The sequence below is a fragment of the Carassius carassius genome, chromosome 6 (assembly GCF_963082965.1).
Source record: "Carassius carassius chromosome 6, fCarCar2.1, whole genome shotgun sequence".
Lineage (NCBI taxonomy): Eukaryota > Metazoa > Chordata > Actinopteri > Cypriniformes > Cyprinidae > Carassius > Carassius carassius.
Genome location: NC_081760.1, coordinates 33280329 through 33305843, shown reverse-complemented (window position 1 = coordinate 33305843; position 25515 = coordinate 33280329). Strand labels below are relative to the sequence as shown.

Below are 25515 nucleotides of genomic sequence, written 5' to 3'. Positions count from 1 at the left end.
AATGGCCTGGTGTCAAGAAGGGCAACAAAGCTACTTCTCTCCAAGAAAAATGTCAAGGACAGACTGAGATTCTGCAGGAAGTACAAGTATTGGACAGCAGAAGACTGGTGCAAAGGTCTCAATATGGAACCCAGCCTTACGGATCTCACGGATTCATTGTGAAGCCCTGGCACTGGACGTTCTGCCATGTCTGGCTGCCAATGGTGATGGAGGATCTCAACAGGGTCTACAGTACAAACACTTTTGAGCAGTTTTAGCAAGCCGACACTAACAACGTTCTCTTAATGCCACTACCCATTTGTGGTGAGAACACAGGAGAATACCGGCTCTACACAAAGGCTATAGTATCTAGCAAATGTGTTGGGTGTTGCCCAGCATGCAGCTCTTCAAATATCTGTCAGCGAGGTGTCCCAAGCCTGCACCCAGGAGGATGCAACACTCCTAGTTGAGTGAACTGGCAAATTGAACGGACGGGGCACACCCTGTGTCTGATAAGCCAGGATGATGGCTTTCACAATCCAGTGGGCCATCCTCTGCTTAGAGATGGCATTCCCCTTCTGCCGGCCTCCGTAACAGACATCTGAGGTCCTAAAGCTTTGTGTCTGGTCTACATAGCAACTTGATGCTCAGACGGGACAGAGCAAAGCCAGGGCTGGGTCTGCCTCTCCCAGGGGCAGTGCTTGCTGGTTCACCACTTGGTCTTTGAAGGGAGTAGTGGGAACCTTGGACACATTGCTGGGCCGGGGCCTCAGGATTACCTGGAAGTCATCTTGCCCAAACTCTAGATATGGATTGTTGACCGAAAACACGTGCAGGTCCCCCACCCTCTTGATGGAGACCAGTGCAAACAGGAGCAGAGTTTTCAATGAAAGAAACTTTAGCTCAACTGATTGCAAGGGCTCAGATGGTGATCTTTAGCACTAAAGACAGGTCCCTAGAGGGTATAGAGGGGGGCCAGGAAGGATTTAACCTTCTAAGAAACCTGAAGATGAGGTTATGCTTACCCAAAGACTTCCCATTCAAAGGGGCATGGTACACAGCCATAGCAGCAACCTAGACTTTGAGTGTGGAGGTAGACAGCCTTCATTCCACCCTTGATGCAGAAAGAAAAGTACGACCACAATCGGGCATCTCTGAGGGTCTTCTCGGCAAGAAAAACACCACTCTACAAACAGATTTCACTTCAAGGCGTAAGCGTGCCTTGTAGATGGTGCTCTCGCTAAAGTGTTGGTGTTTGCTAACCCCTGGAATAGGTCACCTAGAACCACCGCATCCCATTCAGGGGTGCCCTGTCTCTGAGTCAGTAGATCCTTTCTCATAGGAATCAGCCAGGGGGGGGGGGGGCTGTCGCGAGGAGCACTACTTCAGGGAACCAGGTCTGAGTGGGCCAATACAGCGCAACTAGCAAGACTTGCTCCTCGTCCTCCTGGACTTTGCACAGTGTCTGTGCAAGAATGCTCACTGGAGGAAATGCATATTTGCTTAGGTCCCCCGGCCAGCTGAGTGCCAGTGCATACATGGAGTGTTTCCTCGGTCAGATAGTAGAACAACTGGAAGTGAGAGGTCTCTGGAGAAGCAAACAAGTGATCACAGAACCTTCTGACTCCAAAGTAGGAGGTGGCAGGCGAGTTGCGACATGCGACGGGAGCACAGACCACCTTGTCGGTCGATGTACGCAACAGTCGCTGTGTTGTCCGTTTGGACCAGCACGTGCTTGCCTCATAAGTGACCTTTGAGATGGTTCAAGGCAAGGCATACTGCTATCCACTGATTGATATGCCAATGCAGCTGCGGGCCCATCCATATCCTTGAGACTGAATGCCTATTGTACGTGGCCACCCAGCAGGTGGTGGAGGCATCCTTGTAAACCACATAAATTCCTGGATATCTGTTATGGGGCATCCCTGCCTAGAGGAATGTAAAATCTGAGGGTTTGGCAACAGCCGGTATAACCAGGTGAGTGCCACGCTTCCACGCCCACCTTGGGACTCAGCAATAAAGCCAGTGCTGGAGCAGTCTCATATGTAACAGGCCAAGCGGTGTCGCAAGTGTCGCTGTGGCCGCCATATGCCCCAAGAGCCTTTGAAAAGGGGTTTCTGCATTAACGTGCTGCGTTAACGTGAGACTCTTATCGGGCGATAAAAATTTTTTTGCCGTTAATTTATTCTCAAAGTTGGGTTGGGAGCTGGGTCTATACTAAGCAAGCTATGATGACTTTCACCTTGATACTGGCTGAGGCCAGCCTAAAAAGATGCTCAGGACAGTTGACGGGCCACTGCTGCGCATCGTCACGAAAGCTTATCTTTTTCACGTGTTTTTAAGCCTTACCGCTTGTCGATTTAAACATTAAAGCATCCAAACACAAGACGCAGAAAAGCTGAACATTGTAGCTGGTTACTCGCGCGCTGTGTTCGGTGCACACGAGAGAGATCGAGAGCCGCGTATCACGGACAGCGACACTGAACCGAGCTCTCTTCTGCGAAGTTCTCCTCGAAGTCCCTCCTGCACCTGAACGAACAAATACAAATCGCAGTTTGAACAAACAAAAAGATTTGAAAGAGCCCAATTCAGTACTCGCGGTGTTCTGGTGTTCAGGGCTCACGCAGAGCCGTCTCAAAACACTTGAACATCGAATTTGCTTATTTTTGCTCTTGTGCTGACAAATACATACAAAATATGTTAATCCAAGAAAATGAAAATGAAAATCACTCACTGCTCTTGACTGAATTACTTTGTAGTTTTAACAGTCAAACCAAAAATTATTCAGACGCCAGATATAATTTTTGATATATATAGCAAAAATGTAATAATGTGAGAAATGTTGAAGGTGTCTGAATAAATGTAGGTTTGATTGTATATTTAATTTTTACATTTAAGACTATCCAGTGCTATTTTACATTTAATTATTTGGTTTCTGTACCTTGACACCTCCAAACTTGAAAAAAACTGAAACATTGTGTAAATAGCACAAATAAATAAAAATAAATGAACATACAAATTAAACAATTTCAAACAGGGCCCACTGGTACAACCTTCACCGGGTCCCTGGTGACCCCTGGTGACCTCACTCCTGTTCCACACATACTCCGTTTGCAGTGCGTATGCAGTCCGTGTGCGTTACGTATGTGGTGCAGCACGAACTCGATGTGCTTTCACACAGGACGCGTTTGCAGTTCGCTACTTGGTACGTAAACGATCACTGCACTGCTGCAGACGCAACGCTCCTGGAATGTAACAGGAATCCGTTAACATGGGTGCGTAAAAAAATATGCAACGCATACGCACTGTAAACGGAGTATGTGTGAAACAGGCGTAAGGTTGTTTGCACCTTGTGCAATGTGGAATTCGTTTACATCTTTTTCAAGCACTTTGTGATGCATTTTGGAAACAGGAGATGAGCCCCTGGTCTAATGCTCCACCTGGCTTGATAAACTCCTTCTCAAAGACTTACTGTTTGTCGATTTTATTTGGGTAACACACATATTCTGAATGCCCTCGTCAGAATTCGAATGAGACATTTTAATCTTGATTAATTTCAAGATCACAGTGAGATTAATCTAGATTAAAAAAATTAATCTATGCCCACCACTAATATATATATATATATATAATATGGTGGAAACAGCATTCCATAAGTTACACATTGAATTAAACTGGAAATTCTAAAGTAAAGTGGTTCATGTGAATATTGTTTTTCTATACTTATTTGCCACTTTTTAACAGTGTATTAAAACAATGATTACTTTAAAGTTTGCTGATTCACCACTTCATGAAGGATTAAAAATAAAAACGTAACATTATAAATGTATAAATTCTCTCTGGACTTCCTGACAATTGATACATCTCCAATGTTTTATTAGCTGTATAGGTCTAGACATTTAGTGTGTGCGGTATCACAATTCCTTACAACAGACACATAAGTATGCATTGAAACATGCCCTCCAACAGCTCTCTCAGTGGATGTGATGCCATCCTAGGCCCTGTAATTAAAGTGTGATGAGTGGTTATGCTAGTGTCAATCATCTGTAATCTGTACAGCCATTAAGGGCGAACTTGTCACAGCGATTGATCTGTGGCGCCTCTCACACGCTGTTTTATTCTCCAGCAGTGAAAAGGCCATGGCATTAGATTGACAGCGTGTCTCCGTTAGCTTGCTAGCTAATGTTCCCACTAAAAGCAAAAGTCATCTTTCTCTGATAATCATGGACTGGTTCAGCAGGAGATGTTATGCGTATATCACAGTTTGAAAAGGAAAACTTTAATAGTTGTATATACAGTACATGGCTGAATGCCTTGGCGGATAGGTATGCAGTGTTGTTTACTGGCCTACACAACATCAGGACTTGACAGGTGCTGCTTATATATAGCAAGCTAATACTACGTATGATGATATTGTCAATCAAATGAAGTATTAATGTTTAAAAGATATATTAAAAAGGGAAAATGAAAGACTTTCTTTTAAACCAATAGTCCACAACTGATGGGTTGTAATACAATGACTCACCCATCTATTCTAAATCGATTAGCATAACTTCCAGCCATCGCCCCCCCCCCCTAAAAAAAAAAAAAACGTACATGTGACCTATGAAAGGAAGCAAAATCAAAATCAAAAGAAGAAAACAAATCTAAAAATCACACTGATGCAAGTGCACACTGGTGAAGGTCAGCCTGATGTAACATTAAATTAACATATCATTTGAACGACCGAGTTCTGTTTTTTTTTTTAGGGGGGGTGGGGGGGGGGGTGATGGCTGGAAGTTATGCTAATCGACTCAAAGATGAGTACATTTATTTTTAAATATGCACCCCATGGGGAGATATCCAAAGAGGAGCTGTTGTACTTGTACTGTTGTATAACAGTCAATTCATCACAAGACATGTTATTCTTCTGTCGCTTTGAAGTGGATTGTAGGGAAAGCTCTCTTTGTCTACCAATGAATAGTTGAGACTCTCTCATGTCATGCCAGCTAACTATGCTGGTATTGAGTCTTTGTCAGATATTTCACATTATTTGCTGATTCACTGTTGGCCAGTCAATTAGGGGGGCTGGGAAAATCCCCAGAGAACCGTACGATCCAGAGCCCCGTTTCACTTAACAGCGTTCTGTGGTTCTTCACTGTTGTGCAGGCTTGGCTCTTTAAAGATCTGTCTGAGCTACTATAGACCTTTACCCTGCACTATCAGACTGACAGCATATAAAGTGCTGTTGTAAGCTGCCCTTCGATGTGAATCTAGGACTGGGAATGCGGTAGAGACCAAAGCTCATCTCACAACTCAGAACTAAAGCTGAAAGGATGAAAGTGGCATAAACAGGAGAACGTAGACAAACGGTGAAAACTTGCTCTAGATAAAACCTGACCTGTATACAGAGCACTGACTGGAAATATGGGACACTGAATGGGTAAATATGCATTTTAAGAAAAGGTAGATCATGTTTATATAGATTTATTTTAAAATAATAGATTTTACCTTTTTTTTCTAAACTGTAAGAAAATGGCGGATAAGCCTCAAAATATTAAGGCAGCATAATGCATTCATTCATTCATTCATGGAAATTTGTATTTGTTTATTTATTTGTTTATTTTTTATTTTTTTGGGGTGGAACATTGCAGTCATTGTTTCAATAAATGAATTAAATGGGATAAACTTCCTGGTTGAACAAGCAGTTTTAATCAGAATATCATTGACGGTATGGGAAAAAATGATCATGAACAGTAACACAGTTTGACAATCATTGTTAATTAATATTACAATTATTAATGTTTTGTAATTATTTACATATTTTTTTAATCACACATTATGTAAATGTAATTATTGTAATTAGTAGTAGTATAAAGCAATAAGCCATAGTTTACAGTGAATTTATGACAGCTAAGGGGTATTGTTAGGCAGCTGTGTTATTGAAGGTGGAAGAGAGCGCTGATCATTTACTCCCCCCACCGACAATCCAGAGACTCGAAGCCATGACCTTTGGATTACAATTCCAACTCTCTAACCATTAGGCCATGTCTGCCCCAAATATACTTCAGTATAATAGTACACTTAATTAGAAAATGTAATAATTTAATGTTAATTATATTTTTGTTTTAAATATAATGTTTTAAATAGAATAAGTGTTTTGTTAAACAATCATTTAAAATAATTAAATTTAATATTTTTTTTTTATTTGGTTTTAAAACAAAGTCCTAAAAATATAGGAAGTCAAGTTTATATGCATTACTTTAATTAAATAATACCATGACATAATAGATAATAATAATTGAATGTACTTAAATATATTTTTTTAATAATCAGATTTAAATAGCATAGTAATTTTGTGAAACCATATTTTAAAGAAGGCCTAAAATACCTAAAAATAAATAAATAACTCTCCTGAAATAAATAACTCTCCTGAAGTCATGACTACATGCATTATTTTAATTGATTACAAAATGCAATATTTAATGTACTTTGAATTCCCCCATATATGTAAACACTCTGTTTTACATAGTGTAATTATTTTGTGAATACATAATTTTAAAATTCACATTTGGCCTAAAATATTTAAAAATCCCCACTGAGATCATAATCACACCCAGGACATATACAGTATCACTCCAGATGTGTCTCTTCTAATTCTCCCTGTACCGTTCTGGAAAGCATGGCATGAATTCCTATATTTCCATTCCTCCCTCCCCGTGATCGTCTTGCTCAATCTCTCAATCTGTTATCCTCTGCCAACTCTCTCTCTCTCTCTCTCTCTCTCTCTCTCTCTCTCTCTCTCTCTATCTCTGTCTGTCTCTCTGGGGAGGTATTTCCAGCTTTGTGAATGATGCGGGAGGTCAGGGAGCACCTGAGGAGTTATCCACAGGCTTTTACGAGCCACCTCACGAGGCAGCAACGCCAGGGGAAAGGTCAGAGAGCTGGAGAACTACAGGACTGACGATGTGACTGGGGTTTGAATATGGTTGATGTGTTTTATATGTCCACAGAGACTGATGCTGAGTACTCTGGGAGCAAAAAGGTCACAGATACACATATATGTTGCCGGAACACACATACAAAAATAGGACCTCGTTTGGAATGGCACACTACCCATGCTATTTTCACAATGTATACTGATTTCAGAATGATCAAATATTATTTTCATTCCGTTCATTCAAATAGAATGGATGTGTATTATTTACAGTTATACAATGGTTAGTTCTGATATTCAACAGTATCAGTGTTAATTGTGTATAGTACTGTAGTTTCAGTGAGTGTGGTGTTAAAAAGGGGGGTCAAAAAGTTTCTGTCTACATGAGTCATTAAATCATTAATTCAAACAATTTGTTCTGGCACACTTTTCAGGTACAAAACAAGTGAAAAGTAACAACAAATATAAGTGAGCCAATGAATCATTCACTTAATTGATTTGTTCAGAAAGTCCACTTTGTTTGGAATGATTTTTGTTGGCAGAGCAAAAAGCAGACAAAGTAACTGGCAATATTGTGTCTTAAAAGTAAGTTTGTCAATATTAACTTCTTGTTTATTCTTGTTTTATTAAACTTATACCTTTTTGTTTTAATCTGAATATTAGCACTCATCACAAACAAGATTACTCACTCTTGATAGGCAGCGCAGTGAGCGGTACATACTGCATTGTAAGTAATATTTCATTCGGAAAACAGCCAGTTACATAAATTGCTCAATAAGCACAAATTCTGTCACACTCTTTTTCTATTCAATTTCAGTCATATACATGTTTAGGCCTACTATTTTCCATATCTATCTCTTTATTTCAGAAAGGGCCATGCTAGTGGCATGCTAGTAGAGTGGGTGTTTTTAGCAAAAAATGTTTTAAGGGCATACTTTCTTTTAGTGCATTCTTCTTTGACATCTCTAAAAAATATTATGAAGGGATTTCATGAGAATAAAAAAAAAAAAAATTAAATATATATATATATATATATATATATATATATATATATATATATATATATATATCAGGATACAAAAATCTGACAATGAAACATGCTCTTTCTTTTGGAAGACAGGTGTTTGTTTTAGATTCCATAAGACAAGACACAAAAGATGTTTCAAGTGAGTCACGGTGGTAAACCAGAATATTCATCTGATATGTCAGACTTTCCAGAAGTAGATGACAATGACATGCCCCTAGCTGAACAGATTAATGCTTTTCTTGATGAAACAGAGCAACAAACTCTCATAAGAAATTGTCGCTGTAGCCGCTTTTATCCTGTAACATCACAGCATCTCTCTGGTGCTCTATTCATTTTGGAGGATTCCATAAGTGGATCTAATCCAAATATAATATTTTTTATTATTATTATTAAAAATTATTAACACTAATAGCAGATACAGTATTTTATTGTCAAACATTAAAGACAAAAGTGGGATATAAGAGGCCACTGGTGGAGAGAAAGTGGTGTGGTGTTGGCACAGTGGATAAGACACATGCCTTTGGTGTGAGAGACCCAGGTTAGAATCTACTGTGAGACACCAATGTGTCCCTGAGCAAGACACTTAACCCCTAGTTGCTCCAGAGGCGTGCGACCTCTGACATATATAGCAATTGTAAGTCGCTTTGGATAAAAGCGTCAGCTAAATGAATAAATGTAAAGTCTCCCATCAAATTTCATTATGTTGAATGAGAACAAATACACTTTATGGTGCTTTTTGGGTGTTTCTTTATTTGAGTTTTTATGATATATCATCTGCCTGATATGGTTATAGGTGTGGACTCAAAAAAAACTAAAAATTATATATATATATATATATATATATATATATATATATATATATATATATAAAATCGCTTATGCTCACTTTTATTTGCTTAAAAATACAACAAACAATTGGAACATTGTAAAATATAATTTTACATTTTCGATTGTTCATTTGTCAGAATAGAGAGAATGTCATGAGAATTGCACATTTCAATTAAATTCAATTCAAGTTTATTTGTATAGCGCCTTTTATAATATAAATCACTGCAAAGCAACTTTAACATTTAAAAAAAATACATTTCTGCAATATTTTGTAGTATCCTATCAGTGGTGACTGTCAGTTTATGTACATATGGCAGAAATGTTGGGTAATATCAATTAAAGACGTTTCATCTTATAAAATAAATAATGTCAGTACATTCCTTTTGTAGTGTGGGTGCATAAAACAGCCTATAATAACAATATTAAAAATCTGCTATAAACAGCATGACAAAAGAAACAAGTATATGAATATTGCAGTGATCCAAGGACACTGAAGCTGAAATGAATTCTTTTTAATCTCATTTGACAGGCACGATAAATCTGATGCTATGGCGAACTTTAGTAGAGACATTGATGATACATTTTTCTTCCATTTAAAATGGAAGATTAGACAGCACAAGCCAGTGTTGTGCCTGAAGGATAATGAAAGTTTTGTCATCTCCCAACCATCTGCTATGCATAATTTAGCAGCTGAATTCTATTCTCAACTCTATGCTACTGGTGAATCAGTGCTGGGCTCTTCCAGACACACCCAAAGCTGGAAGATTTGCACACCAAACATATGTTCCAGGTAAGGAACGCTCTGGTGGACTCATGACACCACAAGAACATAAACAGCCCTCAAGCACTTTATTAACAGCTATTTGGAGTTGTGACGTCAAAGGCTGCAGAAAAATGCACACTTTTAAGGGCCCTCCAGAAACAAAATAGCAATATCTAATGTGACACTGAAATATTAGCTTTTTTTAAATATTTCTAGTAAAAATGTTAGTTTGTTAGAGTACACAGACATCAGTTTGGGTTAGATAGTTTGTGAATGACAAAAGAGAAAAATGCTTGCTATATAACCAGTAAAACCTTGACTCCATGGTTCCAGCAAATGACTAAAACAATCTGTTTGGTTAAGACCATGGTACTAGATAGATTTCTTCATGAATTGTTTTTAACAAGAAACCTATAATGTATTTGGACAAATTTGAAATTAATTTAAAAACTTTTGTTTGTTGCCTACCAAGGTCAGAAACCTCTCGAAAAGCTTTTTAAGAGCTATAATTTCTTAAATAAAGAGCTGAAACAGATGTTTCAACAGTGTTCTTATGAGTCTTAAAAATAAATAGTAAATCATTGTAAAAAAAAATAAAATAAAATAAATTCCAGCTTCAACAAGCTCAATTTACACTTGTGGCATAATGTTGATTAAATAATAATAATAATAATAATAATCTTGTTGTCCTTTTGTCAATGTAAATGGGGCTAATCCATTAATGTCTCAATAGTGTAGCATGAGATGTAAACAAAATGCACCCTAGGAAGACTTTCAATGCATAGTTCACCATAAAATTACAATTCTTTCACCCTCCAATTATCATTTACTCACCCTTCAAACCTGTATGAGTTTCTTTCTTGTGTTGAAAACAGAAGATATTTTAAAGAATGTTGGCAACTAAAGTTGTTAAAGGGATAGTTCACCCAAAAATCTAAATTATGTCATTAATAACTCACCCTCATGTTGTTCCAAACCCGTAAGACCTCCGTTCATCTTCGGGACACAGTTTAAGATATTTTAGATTTAGTCCGAGAGCTCTCAGTCCCTCCATTGAAGCTGTGTGTACGGTATACTGTCCATGTCCAGAAAGGTAAGAAAAACATCATCAAAGTAGTCCATGTGACATCAGAGGGTCAGTTAGAATATTTTAAAGCATCGAAAATAGATTTTGGTCCAAAAATAGCAAAAACTATGATTAATGACATGGACAGTAGACCTTTCACACAAAGACCTTTTCAATGGAGGGACTGAGAGCTCTCGGACTAAATCTAAAATATCTTAAACTGTGTCCCGAAGATGAACGGAGGTCTCACTGGTTTGGAACGACATGAGGCTGAGTTATTAATGACATAATTTTGATTTTTGGGTGAACTATCCCTTTAACATTTGACAGTAGCCATGGACTTGCATGGTATTTTATTTTTTCTTGCAGAGGAAGTCACTGGCTACCGTCATGCGCAAAGCTGCAGTTGTTTACAACTGTGAGTGCAATCTAGATTAAAGTGATTATTACATTTTGAATATGGATATTTTCTTACAAAAAATGCATCAATTCGCTACAGAATATGAATCGAGTTCACCCCCTGGAGCCGCGTGAGACACTTCGATTGCACTGTTGCATAAATCCAGCCGTTTAGAGCCAGCTATTCATAAAGACACTGAATGGCTTTTGTGGACGTTTGCTGGTCAATGAAACCTCAGTAAAACATACTGAGAGGGTGGGCAGGGATTCATTCAATTCAATTCAAGTTTATTTGTATAGCGCTTTTTACAATACAAATCGTTACGAAGCAATTTTACAGAAAATTATGTTTCTACAATATTTAGTAGTAGCTTATAAGTGGTGACTGTCAGTTTGTGCACGTATGACAGGATTTGTAGAAAAATGTATACAAGTCGTAGTCAGCCAGATGATGAATATTATTAATATTATTAATAATTAATAATTATAATATGATGCAGTCACACTTGTAGCAATATTTGTTAGGGATCAATTGCTATTTCTTTTGTCAGATTCCCAGAGGCTCCTTTACGTAAGGAGTCTGAGCTGGTGTTCTTCTGAGGAAAGGGAGAAAGCTGGGCGTAAACCACCATCTGCTTTTAATGAATCATCAACGAGTGGACCTGACCACTCTCTGACACCTCTCTATTAGACAATGCTTCAGGTGTTGACCTAATCCACAGCTCTGCTCTGACTGTGATGAGTCTGGACATAGTGTCAGCCACCCTTTTCGATTCAGAAAATGAGACACTATAGTGCAATGTCCCCACAACATTAATGTGTGTCATTTTTTGAACGAGTAAGCATTACTGTCTCCATGCACATTTCAGTATGGCTCTGGATAACATCATTATGGATAGTGCAGAGACTATTGACTGAGATGTTCAGTGTTTTACCTCTAAAAGTTTAGAGACAGAAGTGAAAAGCACCAATGGCTGATTTGACAAGAACAACATGATTTGTCTTTTTACACCCATGCATAGTACATTAACCTAATGTTTCAGATTTTTTTTATGTTTTTAAAGAGTGTTCATAAGTCTCTTATGCTCACCATTGATATCTGATCATAAATATGGTAATATTAAAAATATAACTACAATTTGAAACAACTGTTTTCTATTTGAATATATTTTAAAAAGTAGTTTATTCATGTGATCAAAGCTGAATTTTCAGCATCATTATGGGGAAGTCATGGCCTAATGGTTAGAGAGTCGGACTCCCAATCGAAAGGTTGTGAGTTTGAGTCCCAGGCCAGCAGGAATTGTGGGTGGGGGGTAGGGTTGGGTATCGTTTAAATTTGAACGATTCCGAGTCCGATTCCTTGTTTCGATTCTCGATTCCCATTCTTTTAAGAGGCAGGGTCAAAAAAAGTTTAATATATTTTAAATGAGCTTAGCTAACCAACTGTCTTTCTGAAGAAAATAGTCTGACCTTCTCCATCAATTTGAATTCTATGAACTTTTTACTTTTTACTTTTTACTCAGCACATCGCGGAGTCCTGGAGTCATCAGCCTGGCTAACTGTAGCAATCTCAGGTTGTAAATTGTCTATGAAAAAATACGTGGGCTAATTTGTTAGCTGCCTCAATGTTGGCGCAAGACATATTATGTTTTGTATGTATTGTTTTACTCAGTGCCGGCCTGAAGGGTTGTGGGGCCCTAGGCGAGATAAAAAAAAATTGAGCCCACTGGTGTAAAAACAGTGAGAAGAGAGCACATAAAATACAATTTCAATATTTAAGTGTATACATTTTTATTACCTGTAACAAACTCAACATGTAATACATGTGTAAAAATATTTAGTCAGATTTAAATTTTGAAAGAGGAGGAGACTTTTTTTTAGCATGAATTAGTTGGATGGATAATTAATTGATTATTTAATGAAACATGCTGAATGTGGCCTAATTTTCTCTCACATATCACACAAGTATGTCTGTGATCATGGGCATCATCACATTTATTAAATCAAGTATTAATACTACACTAATAAATAATGTATTATGTTTAGCGAAACATACCTTTACTTTGAGCCTGCTTTTCTCCATCTGCTTTTCTCTTCTTTCTTTTTTCGGCTCCGGAAAGATATTTTGGACGTTTGGATGCCATTTAATTTCAAATTAAAATAGCATCAATGTGCATTGCATAAATTAGAAATATGTCGATCAAAAATAGCAACCAGACTTATGTCGTTATATAACTTTAGACTTATTTAAGACACTTTCTCGAGTATATATCGAAAGGAATTTACAGAGATATGTGGCTAAGTGGAATATGTGGAATCTGTACTAGGAATACGTTAAGACATTCTAGTTCACCCAATAGCCTATTGTGGGAGGTGTTATGCTAAATAGAGTGTGGTGCTGCTGTGTATGTTTCTAATCTTTTTTCCGCTTTTATTTAGAGTTTATTATTATTATTATTATTATTATCGTTTTCAGCTATTTGTCATGTATGAATTATTCAGAGATATTCTTTTAATAAAATATGTTTTGTATTTTGCTCACCGTCATTGTAAATTGTATCGTGTTTAATGGGGTCTGTGCAATACAAAAGCGTTATAAATGACACATGACCACTCATACTGTATGTGGACATTTGACAAAAAAAAAAACAACAAAAAATGAGTGACATCATTCGCGGGGCCCTCAAATCAAAGAGGGGCCCCAGGCGACCGCAGGCTGGCAATGGTGCCGGATTAGGACTGCAGTGTAGTCACAGCGGTGCCAGGCTGGGGGTCGGAGCCAGAGGAGGAGCCAGAGGAAGAGACCGCGGAAGACGGAGCCAGAGGAGGAGCCAGAGGAAGAGACCGCGGAAGACGGCACACATTTACTTGCACTCCATGACGTCAGAGGTGCTTTATCATGTTTGACGTGCACCCTCCTATGCACAAAACAATCTTGATGCAAATGTTGCATTTTGCCGAGATTTCGTTTTGTTTCGAAAAGTGAAGCCACACTTTGGACCGCCGACGCACGCTGTCCATGTTCGATCGCTCGTTATACCAAAACTTCCGGTGGACGCTTCTTCGTTGGTGTTCAGAGGTTTCTTCTTCCAGTCGGCGCCAGGCGAACTGTGAATCGAAACTTTTTTTCTCTTTCTTTTAAGCTTTACGAATTGAAACTAAGTTCGAAATTAAAACTTTTGAACGATACCGGGAAAATCGCAAAGATAGTCCCGGTTCCACTCGATAATCGATTCTCGATACCCAACCCTAGTGGGGGGAGTGCATGTACAGTTCTCTCTCCACCTTCAATACCACGACTTAGGTGCCCTTGAGCAAGGCATCGAACCCCCAACTGCTCCCCGGGCGCCGCAGCATAAATGGCTGCCCACTGCTCTGGGTGTGTGCTCAGTGTGTGTGTGTGTGTGTGTGTTCACTGCTCTGTGTGTGTGTGCATTTCGGATGGGTTAAATGCAGAGCACAAATTCTGAGTATGGGTCACCATACTTGGCTGAATGTCACTTCACTTTCACTTACTTCAGTCTCACATGATCCTTCAGAAATCATGCTAATTTGCTGCTCAAGAATCATCAATGTTGAAAACATTTGTGCTGCTTAATATTTTTATAAAAACTACTTTTTTTCAGGATACTTTGATGTATGTACATATAAATATGTCAAATGAACAGCATTTTTTTTTACATATAAATATTTTGTTAATTTAATGTTTTCTAGCAGTAGTGTTAATATATATAGATGTACTATACATTCAGAAACTATAAAACAACATAAATTCCTATAATTCATACTTCGACTCTGTACAACATAAGACAGATTAAAAGTGTGGACAATGATATATGCTTTTGATATATGGATATATTTATATACACTTCACACACTTTTTATTGGGTTTTCTTTATGGGCTGACTACGAATATGAATCACTGCCAAATGAAAGGAGACCTTTAAAAGTTAAAAGTTAAAAGTATTTATTTTTGGGTTTGTCCTTGGTAAATGATTATTGCATTTTCAGCATTCCACAGAATTTATTTTATTTGAGAAGCATTCAAGAATACTAAATTAATTAAATAATTAATAAACCATCACCATTGCCAACTAAATATCATGCCTAAAAATATTCAGCCTTATAAAAACCAGCCATGTAGTTTAAACAAGCACAAAACTCCAGTCACTGTTCACTTACTGTTCACTCTCTAATCGCTATTCAGTGAGAAGAAATGGTAGAGCCAGACATTATTTTTATCTACAGAGAATTAATTGGATAAATGGATTAAATACCAAAATAAAGCCATTCTAAATGTTTGTTTGATAAAACAGTGTCTTAATGGTTATTTCACTAGCAGTCACACACACACACACATATATACATACATACATACATACAATATATATATATATATATATATATATATATATATATATATATATATACATTTAGAAAGATTAGAAAATTTTTCTTCTATCTTCTACTATATACTGCATTGCTGTGAATACCCTGTTTTGGAACGTTTATATTTGGAATTACAGGAACTGATGAATCATCATCAATAAGACCAGGAATGTTCATTAAGTGAATATGGTCAGTTGTGATATTTACCACTGTGGGCTATTTTTATTTTTTTTTACACTGCAAAGCTTACCTTTTGATCGTGACTGTAAGCCAAAGCCCAGTCCTCTTGTGTGTGATGGAAAAGAAGACTTAAGATGAAGAAGTTCAAGCGGTACTTCTGATAACTGGCACCTTCATCTGAGCTGATGAGAACACTGCTTTCAAACTCTGGGTCAGTCAGCACCATTATCTAAGAAAAGATAGAAAGGCACAAAGGTTAACCCTGTAAGGTCTGACATATAGATGAATAGTCTATTATAAAATAATAGTCTATTAAATAATTTTTAAATAGGAATTTAGTGAACCTTTAAACAATCAGGGATCTGTAGTTTTTATTGTTGGGGGAAACTATAATTATTAGCTGTAACATTTTAGGCATTTTAATTTCTAATTGAACTTGCTATCTGACACCCTGCACCTTAGCTCAGTCAACAACATTTAAAGAAACTTTTCACACAAACAATAAAAATCACTCGTATGACTTTTTTTTTTCTTCCGTGTAATTAAATTTTTTTTAAGTGAAATATTCCTAGGCTTTACACCACCAACTAAAGCTCAAACTAGGTCAAGGTTGACCATTACTTCCATTCTAAATGGAATAATAATGAGCGTGAGCTAACTACTGTAGTTCCACATTAGCACTGACTTGGGCTTAGCTTCCAAGCTCCTCTTAAATTGGTTCTGGTTATATGTATTCACAGAGGAAAATCTGTGGATGCTAATTAAAACACAAATGCAAAACTATTCTGGTACTGAATGCGTTGCATTATGGAAAGTGTTTCTTTTTATGCTCATGTTTGACTGGGCGGTTGCATCTGATCTCAGTGATAATTAAAGGGGAAGTATGTCTGCCTGCTCGTTAAATGGGCTCGCACCTGAAAGCCAGGCACTGTGTTCTGTCATTTGAGGATTATTACAGTGCTAAGAACAGTTGCACACATTTTCATTATGGATTTTTAACGCTTGAAAAAATATGTTGATGTGTCTTCGATCTTTCAATGAAACCAAATAGGCTCTAAAGCATTCCAGGGCATATTAATTTAAGTGTGCACAGTTATGGTTGACATCTAGACATGAGAATATTTAGTAAGCAAACATAAGCTTGAAACCACCTCACCTCTATCTTCTGGCTTTTATTCTCGCCTGCATCCGCCCTAAATGTAAATGGCTGTTTTCTTCCCTAAACTGGATTTGAATTGGAAAAACAGTGGTGCATTTTTCACTGACAAAAATCCCACCCCTCTCTCCACAAGCTTTAACCATGAATCCTCCGGGGCGGTGATTTAGATAAATTGTTTTTCATTAAGCACCAATAAACAGCCAGCAAAACGCAGCCAGGATTTTGTTGGCCTGGGCTTTCCCAATTTTTACTGTTCATTATCGCTATAAGAAGATGGAAAGAGTCCCCTTGTGTCTGCTGGTGTCTTTGGGCTTGTCAGATGCAATTCATAGATTTTTAGGCATAATCATTTTCTTTAATAGTGCGTTGGGTAACAGCATTTGTTATCAAAGGGAAATGATTTTTCACTTTGAGACCCTTGTTGAAGTTTTATTGAAATAATTTGCACATTTCTGAAACTTAACACTAAAAAGAAAGAAACCAAAAGTGGTGTTTATCAACAAAGCCGTACACTGTGTGTGTGTGTATATATATATATATATATATATATATATATATATATAGTAATAATAAAAACTCCATAATCATTGGGAAGAAGGAGGCGGGAACCGGCGGACAATCAAATGAAACTTTGATAATCAAAAATAAACACAAAACAGCGCGTCAGCCCCTCACGGACGACTGATGCGCAAAAATAAAAAGCAAACATAAACTAAAGCCCAGGCCTGGTCCTCTCTCGTCCTTCACTGTCGTCGCTCCAGGTTTATATCCTTCCATCTCTTCCGTGGGACTCGAGACCGGTGGTTTGAACAGGTGTAGTTCATCTCCAATCACTCCACCGGCCTCGCTCCTCGTTCCCACGTCTCTCGGCCCCGCCCCACTCGTCACATACCCCCATCGCCCCTCGCAGGCCGGGGGGGTACCCTCGAGACTGCGCTCTACCCCCTCCCCCCTCCCTCCGGGGGGGACCGCTCACGGGGACCTGCGGGAACCTGGGGGTAGGACAGACGAGGCGAGAGAAAGGGAGATGGAAGGAGGAACGACAGAGACGAGAGAGGGGAGAGAGAGAAAAAAAAATTCCGGTTCCCAGACGCACTGCTGATCGGCCCTCCACCAGCTGGGCGATCTCCTCCGCGGTGCCTGGCGGTGGCACTGGACGGCCCTCGGCGGACGGCACGACACTCCTCCGCCGCCCAGTGGACGGCGACGGCTCCTCCGGTTTTGGGCAGTCGGCAGGAGTCCCCCGTTCCCTGCTCCTCTCCGTTCCCGGCGGATGGCAGCAGGCTCCGACCACCTGGCGAACGGCGCCGACTCCTCCGCTCCCTCACGGACAGCAGCCGCCCCTCCACATCACAGGCGGCCGGCAGCGAGCTCGCCCGTCCCCGGCAACTCACTCCAGCCCACCGCCTCGAGCGTCCATGTCGGCACACTTTCTCGCCAGCTCGATGGCACCGCGGATTCACCACAGCAGCGAGGGATCTTCAGCAGCGCGTCCCTCTTTCTCCCGGGTTTCGGCACCACTGTAATAATAAAAACTCCATAATCATTGGGAAGAAGGAGGCAGGAACCGGCGGACAATCAAATTAAACTGTAATAATCAAAAATAAACACAAAACAGCGCATCAGCCCCTCACGGACGACTGATGCGCACAAATAAAAAGCAAACATAAACTAAAGCCCAGGCCTGGTCCTCTCTCGTCCTTCACTGTCGTCGCTCCAGTTTTATATCCTTCCATCTCCTCCGTGGGACTCGAGACCGGTGGAACAGGTGTAGTTCATCTCCAATCACTCCACCGGCCTCGCTCCTCGTTCCTATGTCCCTCGGCCCCGCCCCACTCGTCACATATATATATATATATATATATATATATATATATATATATATATATATATATATATATATATATATATATATATATATATATTAGGGGTGTAACGATTCACTAATTTTATCAATGCATCAATTACAATTCTGACGATGCACATGCATCGATCTTGAAACATGATTTTTGAATCATGAATCGCTGATTTCAGACAGTAATCGATTTAAAATGCTAAAATCAAATAAACTGCAATTTATATAGCGATTCAGTGCTTTCAAAATATATACATATTAAATGACTACAAGCACGAATTAATGGAGACCTTGAACAGAGTTCATGCATCGCATCTCTCCTTCACGCGCTCCGCTAACATCCTGTGACTGTCACAGGATTGTGCTTGCGCTCCATTCATCTCTGATGCAGCTGATGTGTGATCTTTCCTTAGTACTCGTAGCCAGTAATGCTAAAGTTAAGTATTTTTTTAGTGGCTCTTGGCATCTTACAGACCACATTACCTGTGCAGTCAAATGCTGCGTATTTATTGCATAGACAGTTATTTAGACAGCAGTTTATGTAATGTTCTTATAGCAAATTCAAAAGTAACAGATAAGAAAATAATTTCTTGTAAAAATAATAAAAATAACATTTATAATAATACATAAAATTATTGTATTTGACATTTCTGTCACTTCTGAAATGATGGCTAAGCCCCTGGTGTGACAAAATGTTAGCTTATACATAATATTTTTTTAAAGCTCTTTTTTAAAATCTTGGCTTACATAATTTTACATATGTCATGTCATGCCATAGCATCATTAAACTAACATCTAACAATGGACAAAAAATTTCTTAATTGAAGTACCATTCCTACAGTCATGGAAAACATTTTATAGAGATAAGAGTTACATGCTTGTGCTAGCAATTCCCATTTTACCCTGGATATTAAATTAAGGGGTGGAGATCTTCACCCTTTACTGATCTAATTTGTGGATATTGGATTGACTGTAATGAACAAGTTAGAAAGTTAAAAAAATGCAAATGTTTGCCACTTTTATGGCACGTTCTATAGAGCTGTAACCTTCTGACTATTCATTAGTCATTCATAGCTTTTAGACACATTTTAATTTTCACCTTAACAGACAAAACAGTCTACGGATGTGCTAAAATAACACACAGACTGGCTTGCATCACTGCTAATCATTTATGATGTTGTTTGGATGCAACAGAATGAGCCACATCACAAAACAGACCCCATTTACACTCAAATTTAGAGCTGTCCGTGTTAATACCAGGTGTAAATGTGGCCTATAGGTCATGACTGGGCTGTAAAGCAGGGAATACCGCAAATCTGAGGTCAGACAGTTACTGATTAAGCATTAGCAGATAATTAAGTTTTCAAGCCACCAGAACATGACAAATGTGAACAAATGTTTCTCAGCTGAATAAAGGAGTGAGGAGAGTTGCGACGCACAATCAATAGGGTTGAGGGATGTTATCTACCGGCACCCAGAAGTCTAGCATCCCGCAAGCTAATCTACATGCAACACACAGTTAACAGCCCACACGTAGCCTCCCGCCACTGAATGAGATTGGCGTCAGCATCGGGCGAGCATTGTAAACAGCAGAAAAAGGACACACAGTCTCAAATTAATCATGTCATGGTTGATCAGCTGCGTTTTATAACAAATAGAGTGGTGGAAATATAAACAGGCTCATTTGTCGGCGATCTTCGCATCAGCGTGTAATCTCGTCTCTGTTGAGAGTGCTAAAAGAGCTGCACGCAAAGCACTTTGGATTATTGGCAAGCTCCCATTTAAGAGCTCAGGCAGAGCTGTGGAAATGTCATGCCCATCTCTCAAATGGAAAAGTGTTGTGCTAAAGGTTAGGCCTAAACTTAGCCCTATTTGAAAATAGCCATGGGATCTGCCAGAGTCAGTCCTTTTCTCCTGGATGGGACTGTGTTTGCCCACATAGTCAGTGAAAGAAGCCAACACATTAATCCAGTAGAGTAGCTATAGAACAACAATATCTTCAGATGATGCGCGTTGTGCACTAAACGTCTCCATTGTGACCTTACAGTTTACAAAAGCAGCGGTAAAAAACATCTAGAGTAGGGAGGTCCATTTCAGTTATTTTTCCTAACCGACACTCCTTAACCAATTATTAAATGTTAACCAACAAGATTATTTTAAATTAGAATGGAATTACATTAGAAAGAATAAGAGTCTGTGACCTGTTAAAAATACTAAAAAAATTTTCCAGGGGATTCATTTTACATGCACAAAAAAAAAAAAAAAAAAAAAAAAAAAACAGAACATGAGGATTTACATGGTCATCATATCACATCACATCACACACCTGTAGTGCTTCTGTTATATATATATATATATATATATATATATATATAAACAGTATATATAATATATATATATCGCAGGAGCACCGCAGGTGTGTGATGATTAATAAATAGACCAATACTTGAAATATATCTGTACTTAATAAATTAAGAACATTTGAGAAAAACTGTGCAACAAGTAGCCTAGTATGCAGAGTTTCGGTTCATTTTTGTACTGCTCAAAACAAAACCAGACGGCATAAATCGGCATTCTATTTTTCTTTAGGCCTATTTTACAAAAGCACAAAGATTTGTTTTTATTGTGAGTGTAAACAAATAAAGGCAAACTTTTACAATTCTGATTAACTCAGAAGATTATCTCATTCTGATTATTATGACTATAAGGAGTAGTTTCAAGAAATTTAAGTGATTGCACCGGCACAACATGTGCGCACACAGCTTTGCCTGTTCATTAGGCTACATAATAAATAATAAGTTGGCATTCAAATACATTGTGAATTCGGAAAACATTTGATTTTGTGTTAAATCAGAGACCCAGTGTTGGTTTCAGTTTGGTTTTAGCCTAAATTAGTTCGTTTTGGCTTGCCGTTTATTGCTATAGCTTCTTATAGTTTTAATTCTTGTTCTTTCCTAAATACTGTTAATTGAAAGGCTTTGTTGTGGAGTGAGAGGAACTAAAACAGCCTAGCTATGTTTATAGTGTTTATTATAATGTTTGTAAACCTTTTGCGTCAGCATTAGGCCTATGTCTAAAAAAATTAAATAAAATTATACACGTAGCGTATTTTACACTGTGCAGCCAACCTTTTTAAATATATGTATTTTTATATAAATTACTGTAAGTTAATAAATAAATAATTAAATTACTTTTTAAACTGTTTAACTGATTGTATTAATCGGTCAAAACTCTCACGGTCGGTTAATGGTTAACCGGTTAAAATAAGCATCCATAATTTAGAGCTTTTCAAAGGTGACCATGCATCTGCTCTGATGGGAAATTGTACTAATGGGACCAATGAACAGTCGGGGAAGAAAGTTGCTTGAAGGAGTAGTATGATGCTGTGGTTATTTTGGGATATTCAAAGAACTTTCTATTCGAAGAATCCTGAAAGATTGGTACTAAAGATTAGACTAACGGCTTCTGAAAATTCAGCTTCATAAATATGCAATAGATAGCAGTTATTTTAAAATGTAATCTGATTGTACAGTATTTTGATCAAATAAATGCAGCAATATGTGAGAGCAATATGTGCGTTATTATCAAATTAACAAAGAAATTGGACATCATTATTTTGGACAATACTTGGTAATACAATTTATATAAATAAATAAAACAGAAAACTACATTACTATAATATAATATAATATAATATAATATAATATAATATAATATAATATAATATAATATAATATAATATAATATAATACAATATAATATAATATAATATAATATAATATAATATAATATAATATAATATAATATAATATAATATAATAAATTCAGGTTTGACACTACTTTAATGCCTTTTAGTACCCTTTTATAGCCTGCTGTAAAGCAGAAAAATAAAGAAATAGTTCAAAATAACTGGCTTTATTTGAACTAGGGGAACATGGAGTGGCTTAAAGGAAAGAAAACCGAGAATAAGAGGCTGTAGGCATCTTACCTTTCTCTTGTTGGTAGGGCAGACATAGAGGTAACTCAAAACCGTCTTGACTCCCACTTTATCATTCAGCCTCTCATAAGTGCTGCCATAATCGGTTGATCTGCAAATAGAAGTAATATTTATTAATATGGTATTCAGAATGCATTTTGTTTCTTGTCTGTGTGTGCATGTGTGTGAATATACATGCTCCATTCATGACCTGGACGAAATGAGTACATTCCCCAGCAAAATTAATCTGGATTGGAATTTGCAGACCTCAGCCGAACTCAAATGATTGAACAGATTTCAGCAAATTAAATTCATAAGAATGTTTCACAGTATTTTTTTTTTATTTTTCTGGCTATTTATATTTCCCTGATCCCCAGCGATGAGCAGAAAAGCTCCCTGAGACAAATACAATCTGCTGAGCATATGCTGAGCAATTCTGCCTTGTTCTACAGATAGCAAATCTAACATCATCCTGCAACCCCTGGGCATACAGTAACAGTGACAACTGATCCAGAGAGTACACTGATTTGTTTAGAAAGGGTAATGATATTTACAGTCTTGCAGTGTAGACGGCAATGACATGTTCCTAACAAAGATAAGAGATTGAATGAACTCTACCTACATTTCTAACTGATGTAAGAAGTATGAAAGTATTTAAGTACAAGGAACGCTCTTTAGCAAGAGCTGCTAATACACACAGAGGTGCTGAGAGATTTTTTTAATACGCTTCCTTGCAACAAAACAAAACACTCCCAATAAATTAACACAAAAACAGGGCACATATCTACTGTATTAACTGAAATAAATTTTTCATATTGATTTTTTACAGGCGTTTTACCTGTATTTTAAATATAGTTATTGGCAGCATTAGCAGGATATATCCAGTAATCAACTTACAATTTTATCTTTCAACCACAGATGGCGATAAAGAGATCAAAGTTCCATAATGCTCTTGTAAACACATACAGATGTCTTTATGTTTATACTATATAAAATAAACAAGCTGCTTGTAATTTTTAAATTGCAATATAGGGGGCGGGGTTTGGGGCATCTCTAAAACAAAAACCAAACCAAACCTAATCATCTGAATAAAATAAATACAAAAAAATAAATAAATAAACAAACAAATAAATAAATAAAAACTCAGGAAAGAGACCCACAGTTCTTCTGTCAACTCTACAAAATCAATTTCCTGTACCTGAGCTTTTTATGTGATGAGAGCTTAATGGAGAGTTTTTGAAGGACCCACATCACTTTGCGATTTCCTTTTCTTCAACTCACTCTCCCCTCCAACCCTTTGTTTTATCTTGCCTACTCTGTCTTGCTATTCCTGCCATCTCTATTTTTGCTTCCATCTCTCTTTTTCTCCTAAGCATTGCCTATTTCAGCTGAGTAAAATAAGCCTGTGGCGCATGTCATGTTCACCTATTTCTCTCTTTTATTCAGCCTCTTTGTGGGAGGATAATGTTATTTACTATTACATGCACATGTAGTATTGCTTTCTTCAACAAAAATTATGACTAAATATCGTCGTAAACAAAGCTTTATTACGCAACAAAAACGAGAAGAGATGCAACGTAAATGCTGGTCATGTGACGATGACTATAATTAAATGTATAATGCAATATTATTGACGAATAAAAACGAGACTAAATGTGGTTTACAAAATAAAAACTATTTTAAAATGTATTGTCATTTTCGTTGACCAAAACGAGAGAAACAAAATGTTAACGCTATTTTGTCTCATTTAGTCGCGTTATTATTATTTTGCAGTATTTCTGTTTCCTGTATCTCACTTCAAGGGCTGCATCAGGTCGCACTGTGCAGATGCAGGCAACGTCACTTCCTCAAGCCCTACTCGCTGCATTATTTAGAAGATGACAACAAAGTAAAGCAGGATTTATACTTTCACCTGGCTCCTCTGACTGCAAGCGCACCTTCCCAAACGGACAAGGCTTTTATACTTGTCATGTTCGCCGTTGTACTATTCTTTGAAACGACAGGGGAGTGATGAGGAATAATTGTCCTCTAAAAACATCAGGAATCGCCGGTGGGAAGAAGTCATTTGCCAGTACAAGTCTTGTGATGAATGAGTTGATGAATTAGTAATTTCTTTAAGTACAAACTTAAAACAGTCTTAAACTATTGGCTGTATTTCGCATCAAACACAAGAGAACTGTAAGCAAATAGTGTATAATTAATATCTAAATGAATTCTTATTCTATTTTTTACAATAAAAATAAAACGTACTTCAAATGAGAAGCCTTGGACAAACTATACAAACATTATTATTTTTTTCCAAAAACACCTGATGGAGTTTTAACTTCACATTAAACTGCTTCTGTTTCACACAAACGGCGTCACAGACAGGCATGTTCGGCTAGAATCACCCTGAACTCGTGCATGTTCGGATGTGGAACTATGCGGAAAATTCGCCATGCGAAATAAGTTCACGCGCACTCAAGGCGAACTTCCAGCAACACCGTAATGATCTCATATTTTCCACGCTCACCCAAGCGAACTTGCAGACGTGTAGAGTAAAAATCAGCCTTGACACAGAAAAAGGGACCGATGGCCGGCCAGCCGGGGTTCGTCTTTGGGAGAAAAATTAGCAGATTTTTTGTTTATTTTATTTTATTTATTGTTTTTATTTAAATTGATATGTGTGTACTTCTTACATGTTTGGTTGGTAAAATAAATGTTGTAAATTCAAATCAGAGAGTCCGTGTCTGGATGTATACTTGAGTCTATAAGGTAACAATAATATAATAAGCTAACCTTGTTTTAAATGAGTTGGGCTAAAAGAAAATTTTGGTTTCGTCTATACTACTAGATACTTTTACTATATTGACCCAGTTAAACAGAATGGCATTACTAAAAAGAGACTAAAATACAATTTTCAATAGACTAAATGGCATCAGTTTTCATCATCAGGCCGCCAAAAACAACACGTATATTTGCTATTTAAGCCTTAAAAG

The 25515-nt window shown here is 37.6% G+C and overlaps 1 protein-coding gene across 1 annotated transcript in view; it reads right to left on the bottom strand.

Moving 5' to 3' along the window:
* Positions 1-25515, bottom strand: part of LOC132142691 (VPS10 domain-containing receptor SorCS3-like) — a 218024-nt gene that overhangs the window by 81310 nt on the left and 111199 nt on the right. The window contains exons 3-4 of the mRNA XM_059552752.1: positions 22550-22649; positions 15618-15776 (exon numbers count right to left, since the gene is read on the bottom strand). Coding sequence (XP_059408735.1) covers positions 15618-15776; positions 22550-22649 — 259 coding nt within the window. The remainder of the gene's footprint in view (positions 1-15617; positions 15777-22549; positions 22650-25515) is intronic.